At 41.7% G+C, this 14,303-nt stretch overlaps 1 protein-coding gene across 1 annotated transcript in view; it reads right to left on the minus strand.

Moving 5' to 3' along the window:
• Nucleotides 1–14,303, minus strand: part of aatf (apoptosis antagonizing transcription factor) — a 104,951-nt gene that overhangs the window by 37,925 nt on the left and 52,723 nt on the right. The window contains exons 7-9 of the mRNA XM_078224913.1: nt 14,072–14,236; nt 12,034–12,117; nt 2,801–2,868 (exon numbers count right to left, since the gene is read on the minus strand). Coding sequence (XP_078081039.1) covers nt 2,801–2,868; nt 12,034–12,117; nt 14,072–14,236 — 317 coding nt within the window. The remainder of the gene's footprint in view (nt 1–2,800; nt 2,869–12,033; nt 12,118–14,071; nt 14,237–14,303) is intronic.

Raw genomic sequence — 14,303 nt, forward strand, 5'->3', positions numbered from 1 at the left:
GGGTAAAGAACCTACCCCTGACATCCGTTCTATAACTACCCCCCCTCAATTTAAAGCCATGCCCCCTCGTGCTGGATTTCTCCATCAGAGGAAAAAGGCTATCACTATCCACCCTATCTAAACCTCTAATCATCTTATATGTTTCAATAAGATCCCCTCTTAGCCGCCGCCTTTCCAGCGAAAACAATCCCAAATCCCTCAGCCTCTCCTCATAGGATCGCCCCTCCATACCAGGCAACATCCTGGTAAACCTCCTCTGCACCCTCTCCAAAGCCTCCACATCCTTCCTGTAATGTGGGGACCAGAACTGCACACAGTACTCCAAGTGCGGCCGCACCAGAGTTGTGTACAGTTGCAACATAACGCTACGACTCCTAAATTCAATCCCCCTACCAATAAACGCCAAGACACCATATGCCTTCTTAACAACCTTATCTACTTGATTCCCAACTTTCAGGGATCTATGCACACATACACCTAGATCCCTCTGCTCCTCCACACTATTCAAAGTCCTCCCGTTAGCCCTATACTCAACACATCTGTTATTCCTACCAAAGTGAATTACCTCACACTTCTCCGCATTAAACTCCATCCGCCACCTCTCGGCCCAACTTTGCAACCTGTCTAAGTCTTCCTGCAAACTACGACACCCTTCCTCACTGTCTACCACACCACCGACTTTGGTGTCATCAGCAAATTTGCTAATCCACCCAACTATACCCTCATCCAGATCATTAATAAATATTACAAACAGCAGTGGCCCCAAAACAGATCCCTGAGGTACACCACTTGTAACCGCACTCCATGATGAATATTTACTATCAACCACCACCCTCTGTTTCCTATCCGCTAGCCAATTCCTGATCCAATTTCCTAGATCACCCCCAATCCCATACATCTGCATTTTCTGCAGAAGCCTACCATGGTGAACCTTATCAAACGCCTTACTAAAATCCATATATACCACGTCCACTGCCTTGCCCCCATCCACCTCCTTGGTCACTTTCTCAAAAAACTCAATAAGGTTAGTAAGGCACGACCTACCTGCCACAAAACCATGCTGACTATCACCTATCAATTCATTACTCTCCAAATAACTATAAATCCTATCCCTTATAATTTTTTCCAACATCTTGCCGACAACAGAAGTGAGACTCACCGGTCTATAATTCCCGGGGAAGTCTCTGTTCCCCTTCTTAAACAATGGGACAACATTCGCTGACCTCCAATCTTCTGGTACTATACCAGAGGCCAACGACGACCTGAAGATCAGAGCCAGAGGCTCTGCAATCACTTCTCTTGCCTCCCAGAGAATCCTTGGATAAATCCCATCCGGACCAGGGGATTTATCTATTTTCAGACCCTCCAGAATATCCTGCACATCCTCCTTATCAACTGTAATACTGTCTATTCTACTCCCCTGCAACCCAGTGTCCTCCTCAGCTATATTCATGTCCCCTTGCGTGAACACCGAAGAGAAATATTGGTTCAATGCTTCACCAATCTCCTCCGGTTCCACACATAACTTCCCTCTGCCATCTATAACTGGCCCTAAACTTGCCCTAACCAACCTTCTGTTCTTGACATACCTATAGAACGCCTTAGGATTCTCTTTAACCCTATCCGCCAAAGTCTTCTCATGTCCCCTTTTAGCCCTTCTAAGCTCGCTCTTCAACTCCCTCTTAGCCAATCTAAAGCTTTCTAGTGCACTACCCGAGTGCTCACGTCTCATCCGAACATAAGCCTCCTTTTTCTTTTTAACCAACAAAGAAACTTTTTTGGTGCACCACGGTTCCCTAGCCCTACCAATTCCTCCTTGCCTGACAGGGACATACCTATCACAGACTCGCAGTAGCTGCTCCTTGAAAAAACTCCACATGTCGGACGTTCCCAGTCCCTGTAATCTCCTAGTCCAACCTATGTTTCCTAATTCTCTCCTAATAGCCTCATAATTACCCTTCCCCCAGCTAAAACCACTGGCCCGAGGTTCATGCCTATCCCTTTCCATCACTAAGGTGAACGTAACCGAATTGTGGTCACTATCACCAAAATGCACACCAACTTCCAAGTCTAGCACCTGGTCTGGCTCATTTCCCAGCACCAGATCCAATATAGCCTCACCTCTAGTTGGCCTGTCTACATACTGAGTCAAAAAACCTTCCTGCACGCTTTGAGTGCCGGGCCATGAGGTTACAGATTGTGGTTGAGTACAATTCTGCTGCTGATGGCCCACAACACCTCATGGATGCCCAATTTTGTGTTGCTAGATTGGTTTGAAATCTATCCCATTTAGCATAGTGCAAGCTCCACACACTATGATGGAGGGCATCATTAATGTGAAGACACGGCTTTGTTTCCAAAGGACTGGGCGGTGGTCACTCCTAGTGATACTGTCATGGACAGATGCATCGGCGGCAGCCAGATTGATGAGGATGAGGTCAAGTACATTTTTTTCTCTTGGTTTCCAGACTCAGTAGCACCTTTAGGACTTGGCCAGCTCAGTTTGTTTGTGGTGGTGCATCATGAACCACAGTGCCACTGCCTCCCCTTTATGTTGCTATTCATTCCATATAAACAGAATTGTAGGAAAGAATTCAATTTTGAAATAAAGTAGAAGTTACATTGAATTAATTAATTTGACAGAAGGGGGGCTATTTTAGTGGCTCTGCAAATAATTTTCAACTTAACATTGTAATTTTTTTTACACCCACCTTGACAATGAAATACAAAATATGATGTTTGGAGTATTAATTTCTCACCACAAACATAACCCGTTTTAGTACTATCTTTGAATACTTACCGGCCCATAGCAATCTGATCATTTGGATCTATAGAAGTAGTCTTCCGGTCGATTAGTTCTCTAAGGAGCTGCAAAAAAAAAGCAGATCAAGATAAGTGATTAGATTTCAAATTACCAATTGTAGAAATCATATCTCAGAATAGGTTTGGAGAAAACTCAATGGTTAGTGCGGGGCAAACAGATGGAGCAGTGGGTAGACACAGTGCCTTTGGGATAGCACAATTCTTTCATTCATGGCAAACATCCAAGATGGAAACCAAAATAGGTTAAAAACTAAATTACAGCCACAAGCCAAACCCCAAACTTACTGAAATGGGAAAACTTTGTCCCTCAGAAGGCCAGCTGCATCACAACTTGCATATGAAAATCTAAATAGGTTTTAAAATCTGTACTATTAGGTTTGTGTGCGATGGAAGGGGGGGGGGGGGGGGTGGGGAGCGTAGAGAGATGTTGATAAAACACAAATACAATTATCCTGTTAGTGTACCTCTAGTTCCTGGACATTTGTGTAACTCGCTTATGTGTCTTTATCAAAGTTATGTTAACTCATTTTGCATTCTTCCTGAATCAAGGGAGAATCTGAATAAATTACGATAGAAAGTGCTGGGAAAACTTGGCAGGTGTGGCAGCATTTGTGGAGACAGAAACAGAGTTAACGTTGCGAGTCCAATATGACTTCTTCCAAGCTATTCAGTTCCAATGAAGAGCCATATTGGATTTGATACATTAACTGTGTTCCTCTCTTCATAGATGCTCCCAGGCCTGCTGAGATTTTCCAGTGCTTTGTTTTTATTTCGGATCTCCAGTATCTGCAGTATTTTGCTTCTACCTGAATAAGTATGCATGCTGTATTTCTGATCTAATTCAAAACGTTTAGTAAAGAACGACAACCTCATAAGCACATGGATGCAGTTCAGTTAAGGCGCCAAAAAGATTACAGTTTCAATGATAGGTACACATACAGAGTTCCAAAAGTCTAAGACTAAACCTCAAACAATGTTAGCTTTAAATACAAAAGGCTGACTACTTAGCTATCCCAGGCAAATACAATATTTTACTAACAGCTGCTGATTGTGTTCAAGGTGGGGGAGGAGTTTGCACTTCCACAAAAATGAATGAGTATGTATAATGCCACTCATACAGCAGAGAAAGATCATATTCTCAGGATGCGCCAAAGGGAGTTTACAACTAATGAGTTACGTTTTGAAGTACACTTTTGCGATCAAATATGGCAGCCAAATCACACACACAAAGCTTCCACAAATCAGATAGGAATGACCATTTAATTAATTTTGTTGTCTTAAATAGAGAGAGGAATGTTGGCTAAGTCACCAGGAGAACTCACTGCCTTTTTTTGAAAATAACTTGGGATCCTGAATGTTGAAGTCAGAAGACAGATGGTCTTGGTCTAATAGGATTCAACTGAGACCAATTATCACTAAGATTCATACAAAGTTAATTTCACTCTACAAACATCAACTCAAAATGCAAACAGGACACACAACTATAATCTTGAAGGTCTGGGCCTCAACTGCAAGGCAACACACCTGACCACAAAACACTAGAGTGAAGTGTCAACCAGAATCATGTACTCCAGATTCAGAGGAGGACTGAAACCACAAACCTCTGATGCAGAGTAAGTTACTGTGGATTTGAGATGCAAGAGTTGTTTTCAAATAAGCCAACATAGGACTTGGGAGCACGAGTTGGCCATTCAGCCATTTGAGCCTGCTCCACCATTCAATAAGATCATGGCTGATCTGGTTGTAATCTCAAATCCACTTTGCCGCCTGTCTGCCATAACCCTCGACTCCCCTGTCTATCAAAAATCTGTCGAAATCTGCCTTGAGTAAATTCAATGACCCAGCCTCCACTGTTTTGTGGGGAAGAGAATTCCACAGATCAATGACCCTTGGAGAAATAAAAGTCTCCTCATTTCTATCTCAAACAGTAGACCTCTTTAAACTGTGTGCCTTGGTTCTAGTCTCCTGGTAGTCCACCCCATCAAATCTCCTCAGAATCTCATATGTTTCAATAAGGTCACCTCTCATTCAACCTATTCAACGTTTCTCCATCAGAAATGCCCCTCATCCCCGGAATAAGTTGAATGAACCTTCTCTAAATTGCTTTTAATGCAATTACATCTTTTTTTTCCATTAGAAACTCAAAATGCAATTTTAGAAAGGACATTATTAAACTAGAAAGAGTGCAGAAAAGATTTACTAGGATGCTACCAGGACTTGATGGTTTGAGCTACAAGGAGAGGCTGGATAGACTGGGACTTTTTTCCCTGTAGTGTAGGAGGCTTAGGGGTGATCCTACAGAGGTCTACATAATAATGAGGGGCATAGATAAGGTGCATAGTCAACATCTTTTCCCAAAGGCAGGGAGTCTAAAACTAGAGGGCATAGGTTTAAGGTGAGAGGAGAGAGATACAAAAGGATCTAAAGGGGCAATTTTTTTCACACAGAGGGTGGTGAGTGTCTGGAATGAGCTGCCAGAGGTAGTGGTAGAGGTAGTTGTAATTTTGTCTTTTAAAAAGCATTTAGACAGTTACATGGGTAAGATGGGCATAGAGGGATATGGGTCAAACGCAGGCAATTGGGACTAGCTTAGTGGTAAAAAAAAAAGGGCAGCATGAACAAGTTGGGCCAAAGGGCCTGTTTCCATGCTGTAAACCTCTATAACTCTATGAAATAAGGAGACCAAAAGTTCACACAGTACTCCAGATATGGTCTCATCAATGCTTTGTACAGCCTCAGTAAAACATACCTGCGTTTGTATTCCATTCCTCTTGCAATAAAAGCCAACATTCCATTTGTCTTCCTAATCACTTGCTGTAATTGCATGCTGACTTTTTATGATTCATGTACCAGGACACCCAAGTCCATCTATACCATTGAGTTCTACAATCTCTCTCCATTTAAATAGCATACTGCTTTCCTATTCTTCCTGACAAAATGGACAACTTCACATTTAACCGCATCATACTCCATCTGCCAAATCATTTAACCTACCTATATCCATTTACAGACATTCCACTTCCTCTTGACAACTTACCTTCCTACCTATCTTGGTGTCATCCAAATCATTGATGTAGGTTGTAAATAGTTGAGGACCCAGCACTGATCCCTGCATGTCAATCTAAAAAAGGCCCATTTATCTCTTCGCTCTGTTTCCTATTAGCTAACCGATCCTTTATCCATGTTAATATGTTACCTCCTAAACCATGTGTGCAGTACATCTTGTGTAGCACCAGTGTCTATAGTGACCGTTGATGTGGTACCTTATCAAATGCCTTCTGGAAATACAAGTAACCCACATCTACAGGTTCCCCTTTATCCACCTTGTTATTTTCCCAAAAAACTCTGATTAATTAATTTAAAACAATTTTATTTCACAATGCTGACTTGGCTTGTTCAAATTATGATTTCCTAAGTATCCTGCTATAGCCTAATGGATACTTGATTCTAGCAATTTTCCTATACAGATATTAGGCTAACTGGGCTGTAGTTCCTGCTTTCTGACACCCCCTTTACTTGAATAAAGGTGTTACATTAACAATTTTCCAATTCACTGGGACCCTTTCAGAATCTAAGAAATATTATGACCAATTCATCTGCTCTCTTTGCAGCCACTTCTTTTAAAGCCCTAGGATGCAGGCCATCTGGTCATGGGAACCTGTCAGCCTTTAGTAGTTATCCCTGCACTTTTTCCCTAGTTGGTGATTTTTTTAAAAAACTCCCTCATTCCCGTTCGCCTCTTGATTTTCAAGTACATTTGGAAATTTTTTAAAGTTTTCTACAGTGAAGAAAGACACAAAATACATGTTCAAAGCTTCTGCCATTTCCTTGCTTTCCATTATCAATTCCCCATTCTCTCAAGGACCAACACTAGCTTTGGTTACTCTTTTCCTATTTAATTACTTGCCGAAATTCTTACCACCTGTTTTTATATTACTTGCTAGCTTTCTCCCATTTGCTTAATTCTCTATTATTTCTAGTCATTATTTACTGGTTCTTAAAATTTGACCAATCTTCTGCCCTCCCACTAAATCTTAGCTATTTGCATATTTGTTTTTTTTTATAAATTTGATACTATCCTTAATTTCCTTGTTCAGCCATGGATGCTCCATCCTTCTCAAAAAAAGTCTTTCTTTCTTTGCCAAGTAATTAAGAGAAATTATCACTAAGTTCTTAAGATCTAGGAGCAGAATTAGACCATTCGGCCCCTCGAGTCCACTCCACCATCCGATCATGGCTGATATGCTCCTCATCCCCATTTTCCTGCCTTCTCCCCATAACCCTTCAACCCATTACCAATTAAAAATCTGTCTAACTCCTCCTTAAATTTGCTCACTGTTCCAGCATCCACCGCACTTTGGGGTCGTGAATTCCACAAATTCACAAGATCCACAGCAACTTCTTTTTATACTACAAACATCAATTTAAGTGCAAAACTTACATTATTTGATAACCATTGCACTACAGCTATGATCAGACAACTGCAAACTTGAGGACAACGATTAGAAAAAAATCTTCAATCTCTCTATCACTGCATTCACATTCTGTTGCTTTCTGCCAGTCCAACAGACATCAATTCTCACAAATTTAAATAGCAGTGCTGCTCCAAGGCTCAGCTTAGTTTCAATGAGGAGGCGAATGAGCACAGATTCAATGTTCAAAATACAAAGTGATGGTTGATTCTTGAATTGAGTAGCATGGTGGGTTAGCACACCACCCTGTTGCTTGTCCTGAGTTTGACTAAAACTCAATGATGGGATAAATGTCTCCTCCTCTGCCTTTTCAGGCCGAGAGGATGCTTTTTGTGAGGCGGGTTTGGGCAGTCTCAACTCACAATGAGGAGAACGGCTCATTCTTCAGAACCGTGCAGACAGGTTCAATCACTGGGTCACAGGATGGGTGGCAGAAAATGTAAAGTATAGGATCCTCTGCTGAAGCTGGAATTGAGGTTTGTTGAGACAGAGATTTGGAACCTTACTCTGAATCTGCTTGTGCTCAAGGCTGATGGACAATGACAAAATTGAACACGTTCAATTTCTCAGCGTTAGTGTTCAGCATTCTGATGAACATATTTACCAAATATGCGCACTTTAAAAGCTATTGGATCACAGCTTATCAAAATACACTATTACTACAATTTTCCATGAACTGAATTGTGCCTGTTAATATTAGTCAACTTTATTATTAAAACAATAGACTCACTGCAGTTTTCAACAGAACTTTTAGGATACCAATAATTTGCAGGTCTATTGTGATACTATCATTTCACAAACCTAATAAGCCACTGCACTCACTACGTTACTAGAAAGCATCCCTCCCATCAACGCTCTATTCATCTGACCTACTTCCAACATCTCTCTGGCAGACAATCTGTCAGTTTATCTATTGTTGTTCATCATAGTCACTTCTGGCAGCTAAATAAAAGATACAAATCCACCAATGCATTGGCTTATGACACTGTAAACCCACATACCACTGCTGCTCAGTAAACGTGTGCCCTTAATCACTGCAGCAAGTTCAGTGGCTCTCCCTGCCAAATCCCACTCAACAGAAGAAATTAACCAGGTCAGCGAAACAGGTGCAACACTATGTCTGTCAACCACTCACTTCCCACAATTACTTGTACACAATGAAGCAGTAATCTTTACAGATCATCTCTCTGAAGAAATGTATTGAAAACTATAAAGGAAAATGAATGTGCTGCCGCCTTGCAGCTCAGCAGATGTCTGTGGGTGATGTACAAGGCAGGGATGAGCTGTCGTAGAAATCTGTCAAGGTTTGGCTAAGTGATTAAAGCCTCCACAGTCTAAGCACCATATTTAAAGTCTACAGGAGTCAAGACTTGCACCCATTCCTTGCTGCGATGCCAGATGTTGGCTAGCGTTTCAGTTTCTATTTACTTCACTTGGACAGAATGAGTTGGCACAGCAGCCACACAATCTGGAACATTCTGCAGTTGCTGCGTTAACAAGTGTCAACCATCATTCAACCAAAAGAATGTCAGAATCTCTCTGACTTGCTGCTGTTTCAGATGTGGCGAATCCTTTGGGGAACTAATGAAGTTTTTGCATCAGAGACACACTGGGTTTACTCAGTGATTTGATATTTCTGTAACTTAACTCCTTCACCTTTATTAACCCTTAACAAGGGTGACACTTTTAATATCGAAAATTTAAGAAAGAATACCTAAATATAATTACTATTTCCAATTACTAAATGAGTTATGTTAATAGATATATTAACTATGTACTAGGTAATCCATCTCAACTTCTCCAGTTTTTGAGGACTATTTTAAGTAGCTACATAAATGCAAGCACAGTGCATTCAAAATGAAGCCTTTTTTGTCAAGTGAAGCAAATATTTTTATTCTCAAAATTATGTTTAAAAATTAAATGTTAAAAAATCTGGCTAAATCATTAACTATTTTATAAACAGTTGATAGAGAACATGGAAAATCTGAAATAAAAAGCAAAGTGCTGCAAAAGCTCAGAAGATCCGACAGGGTCTGTGGAGAGAGAAACAGAGTTCATGTTTTGAGTCCAATACAATGAGATGGAAATAAAAGGGAAGGCCAGCGATATGTTAGAGGATGAAGTGATTAAATAGCAAAGATGTCATGGAACAAAAGGGCAGAGGGAATGGTTATTGTCGCAGTGAACAAAATAAGCATTGGTCCAGAGTAGGTGTTAATAACAGGATAATGGTCAGCTGTCTTAAAGCCTGAAACATGACATAGAGACTAGCACTTGGTTGGTGGGGGTGGGGGAGGAGGGGGAATGCATGGAGGAGGAGTTCAAAACAGGAGACAGAGTTCATGGTCTGAAGTCGTTGAACTTCATGTTGAGCTCGGAAGACTATAGAGTGCCCACTCAGAAAACGAGGCTCTGTTCCCCCATCTTGCATTGGGCTCTATTGCAGCAGGTTGACGAGCATGACAGCAAGATGGTAAAGAACACAGTGGTTCAAATAATTGGAACTCTTACTATTAAGACCATAAGACATAGGAGCAGAATTAGGCCACTCGGCCCATCGAGTCTGCTCTGCCATTCAATCATGACTGATTTTTTTCTCATCCTCATTCTCCTGCCTTTTCCCCATAACCCCTGATCCCCTTATTAATAAAGAACCTATCTATCTCTGTCTTAAAGACACTCAACGACCTGGTCTCCACAGCCTTCTGCGGCAAAGAGTTCCACAGATTCACTACTCACTGGCTGAAGAAATTCCTCCTCATCTCTGTTTTAAAGGATCGTCCCTTTAACCTGAGGTTGTGCCCTCTGGTTCTAGTTTTTCTGACTCGTGGAAACATCCTCTCCACGTCCACTCTATCCAGGTCTCGCAGTATCCTGTAAATTTCAATAAGATCCCCCCCTCATCCTTCTAAACTCCAACGAGTACAGACCCATTGCTTCCTCTCCAAGATTAATGTCTCATTTGTGTTAGTCGACATCTTTATTAAAAGGCTTTCTTTTCGTGCACCGACCCTTTTTTAAAATTCTTATCCAACCCTATCCCCACAGCCCCACATATTTAACTCGCAAACCCCACTAACCTACACATCTTGGGACACTAAGGGGCAATTTATCATGGCCACTCCACCTAACCTGCACATCTTTGGACTTGGGAGGAAATCGGAGTACCCAGAGGAAACTCACGCAGACACGGGGAGAACATGCGAACTCCACAGAGTCCGCCGCTACCCAAGGTCGGAATTGAACCCAGGTCCCTGGCACTGTGAGGCAGCAATGTTAACCATTGTGCCACCATGCCGCCCTAAAGTCAACCACAGTTGACTTTACTCTCAAAAACATTTTCTCCTCCTGGAACAACCATAATTTTGAAATAGGAATGGTGTATATTGCAGTACTCCCTACTTCCGGAAAGCAGACATGAGAGGCACCAAGTGATGGCCTAGAAGTTTCAAAATTTGAAACACTAAAAAGATAGGTAAAATCTCTTAATATTTACACATACAAGTGAATAATTCAGCACTGCTGCCCAATCTTTGTGATTCTGATGGTTTTCTAAACCACCCAGGAACGTCACTTTCACAGTTTGAAATATAATGTTTTTTTTTCCAATTTACAGCACCAAAGCTCAGTCACTGTCATCTGCTGTTATCTACGTGAAGCAGGGTTATCCAGTAATTAGCCATAACACAAGAACATAGTGACAGAACATTTGCGACACTAAAATGTCAACATAAAACATTTACATCGTGGATGGAAAGAAAGGCAAATTAATTTGAAAATCCATTCATTATATTGGGCCAGATTTTGGTGGGGGTGGGGGTTGAGGGCAAACTGCCAGCGTTCGATGCCATTACCCCTCTGAAAATCACCACTTCAGGATGTCAGCCATGTGCAGACTGGACTAGGAAGCCTGAAGTTGTGGCCTATCATCGCATGGACGAGTTGGGCCGAAGGGCCTGTTTCCGTGCTTGAAATCTCTATGACTCCATCAGTGATTCCTTCACAGGCCGGCCATCATTCAAATTAGTGAGAATTTCAACTTGTCTGAAATATCTAAAACCTGAAGCAATCACTACAAAAGACGTGTCTATTGAAGCAGCTTGTGATATTCAAGCTTGTTACAAAGGTTCTGACTGAATGATGCACTGCTGCCCAGCGTATTATAAAAGCAACTCGCTTGGATTGTTGACGGTACGCTGGTTGGGTTAAGGTACATTGTAGCCTCCCATATAGCATGGGCATAAATCATATTCATAGTGAACGCTAAGTACTTTTCCAAGACGCTGCAGTACCTCCCCAGCTGAACTATTCACACAACATCACTTAGTGTCACTTCACGTGACTTTGGAAGATCACATCCCCTGCATCCCCCAGAATAAAAAATGCTTAGCCATGTGACATTACTTGAACTTGATCACAGTTATTCACTGTGTTTGGCATTTTAATCCAGCTTTGAAAAAAAAAAATAGGAGTTGATAACAATGTCTATTATCCAGGTCACTACTCTGTTCATCCAGAACAAGTGCCAGCTCCGTATCTTTTCTGAGATGATTTATTGCAAAATGTCTCTTAATGCAAGACTTGCTGACTGAAATGTTTCTCTGATTTGGAACAACCTGAACTACAATGACCCTTGTCTCCTCTATCGCTAGGTTACTCACGTCAATTTAGATGCTTTATTGATATCCAAACAGTGGCTTGGGTAGGTGAACCCCTCATTCTATTAATGGACACTTACCTGATGGTAAAAGTCGTCATCATCAAAAATCTCTTCATCTATGTCTTTCAGATGTGCATTTGACTTTCCTTGTGGCACAGTCTCCTGTGTAGAAAAAATAATCTATCCATTACAGAGGTCAGGGAAAAAAATAATTCAAAGTTCACTAAAAGCATTGTCATATTTCTCTTACTGCCTAGATACATAAAAGATATTTTGTACATTTTAACAAATCTCTGGTATTTGCCACTACTGAAGGCATGGATTCATGGAACAGTAATTAGCACTGCTGCCTCACAGCACCAGGGACCCAAATTCAATTCCGGCCTTGTATGACTGTCTTGCACGTTCTCCCTGTGCTTGCGTGGATTTCCTCCAGGTGTTTCCTCCCACACCCCAAAGATGTGCAGGTTAGGTGAATTGGTCTTGCTGAATTGCCTCTCAGGGTCCCAACGTGTGTAGGTTAGGTGGATTAGCCATGGCAAATGTGCAATGAGGTTATGGGGATAGGGCGGGGTGGAGCAGCATAAGATGCTCTTCGGAGAGTTGGCACAGACTCAATGGGCCGAATGGCCTCCTTCTGCACTGTTAGGATTCTACAGTTCTCTGATACATTCATGGGCACATCCAATAACTTTGCTGCAAATCCACCTTTCATGTGTGGCTTTGGCCAGCCATTTATCCACAGGAGAAATTACATTTAAGACCATCCAAACCCAATGTTCACACAAGTGCCCTTTTCAGGAGTGAACAAGTGAAGACAGTGACAGCAATGGCTGAAATTCGGCAACATGACACCGACTGCTTGGGCTTTGCTTGTCTGGTGGCTCACTGTCATGTCACTTGCCCACTAAGGTTGCCACCATTTGTTTTAAACTTTGGGGTATTTCTGAGCATGTTATGATTTCCTTGTTTAGAAATGTCAAGTCTAAGCTGTTAATAGTTGTTCAATTTTTTGAGTCCATTCTTTTTGATAGTATCCAACATTAAAAGTAGAGTTTACTGTTCCCAAACAGCATGCATTTTGAAAGCTTCAAAAGGGCATCCAATCATCAATCCATTCAACAAGTACAATAGAGAAACACCATACCAAGCACAATACCAGAACGATACACGAGATCCAAGCATTCAAGTTAAATTTTAAAGCAATGGTATTAAAACTTGCTTCAAATGTCCCAAAAGGTTGACGATATTTTTACCCTCCTGAAAGTGTTAATGCCTCTTGGATTACAGTTCCATGGTTCCCCTCTGGGACCTATCCTAAGTAGTCATTCTTCAGTTGGCTCTTTAACAGTTAGTGTTGGCAGGCTTTGTGACTGTGTGTATGTGTGCGTGTGTGTGCAAGGTTGGGGGGGGGCGAGGGGGAGGAAGCAGGCATTACCAGTCAAGCCCAAACCTGTCCACACCACGACACACACTTTCCAGCAGGTGTCACTGGATAATGATCAGGACTACGAATCCTAACTGCTTCTCTCTCCAGTGCCTGGGGCAGTGAGTCAAACCACACAGCTCCTTCAATCACTCCAGCTGAGATCAGTAAACATAGCACAGGTTGGGACTGAACCTGGAATGTTCTTGTTTGGAAAAAAAAACAAAACTCTGCAAATCATAAACAGAAACAGCTGGAAACACATGGCAAATCAACCTTCCGCTGAAAGAACAGGCAGTGGGTGTTTTAGGTCTGTACCCTTCATCAAAACCCACTAGTTCATGGGCTCAGCTGCAAGCTATAAATTGGAAGCTTAACTGTCTGTTCCCTTCACTGATGTTAGTTGACCTGTTCTGTTTTTCAAGCATTTTCTGTTTTTGTCTTTCGGGACTGAGAGACTCAGTTACACATTTGTTTTTATCTCAGAATATCTATAGTGCAGAAGGAGGCCACCATTTGGCCCATTGAGTCTGCACCAACTCTCTGACAGAGAATCTTACCCAGGCCCACCCCGCATAGTTAACCCACTAATCCCCCCAATCTACATATCCAACCAGAGAAGCTATTCTTTTTTTAAAAAAAGACCTTCAGAATACAAATTTAGAGTTTTAATTTTTTTTATTGACATACCATTTCCCCAGGCGCAGTTTCTGGAATCTTCAGAGAATCATCCTCTGCTTTGCCAAGAATTTTATACAAGGATCTTTTGGTCTGCGTCCGTCGTAGCAACCTCTCTTTATCCACCATAATCTGCTCAATCTGTGTCAAGATTGAACGCTCAAAAGCGCCGAACCCCTGAAACAACAATATCAGGACAGCAAGAATTCAGGTAACATTCCATTTCATAATGACAGCTTGAGTG

This window comes from Mustelus asterias, chromosome 12 (assembly GCF_964213995.1).
Source record: "Mustelus asterias chromosome 12, sMusAst1.hap1.1, whole genome shotgun sequence".
In the NCBI taxonomy this organism is placed as follows: domain Eukaryota; kingdom Metazoa; phylum Chordata; class Chondrichthyes; order Carcharhiniformes; family Triakidae; genus Mustelus; species Mustelus asterias.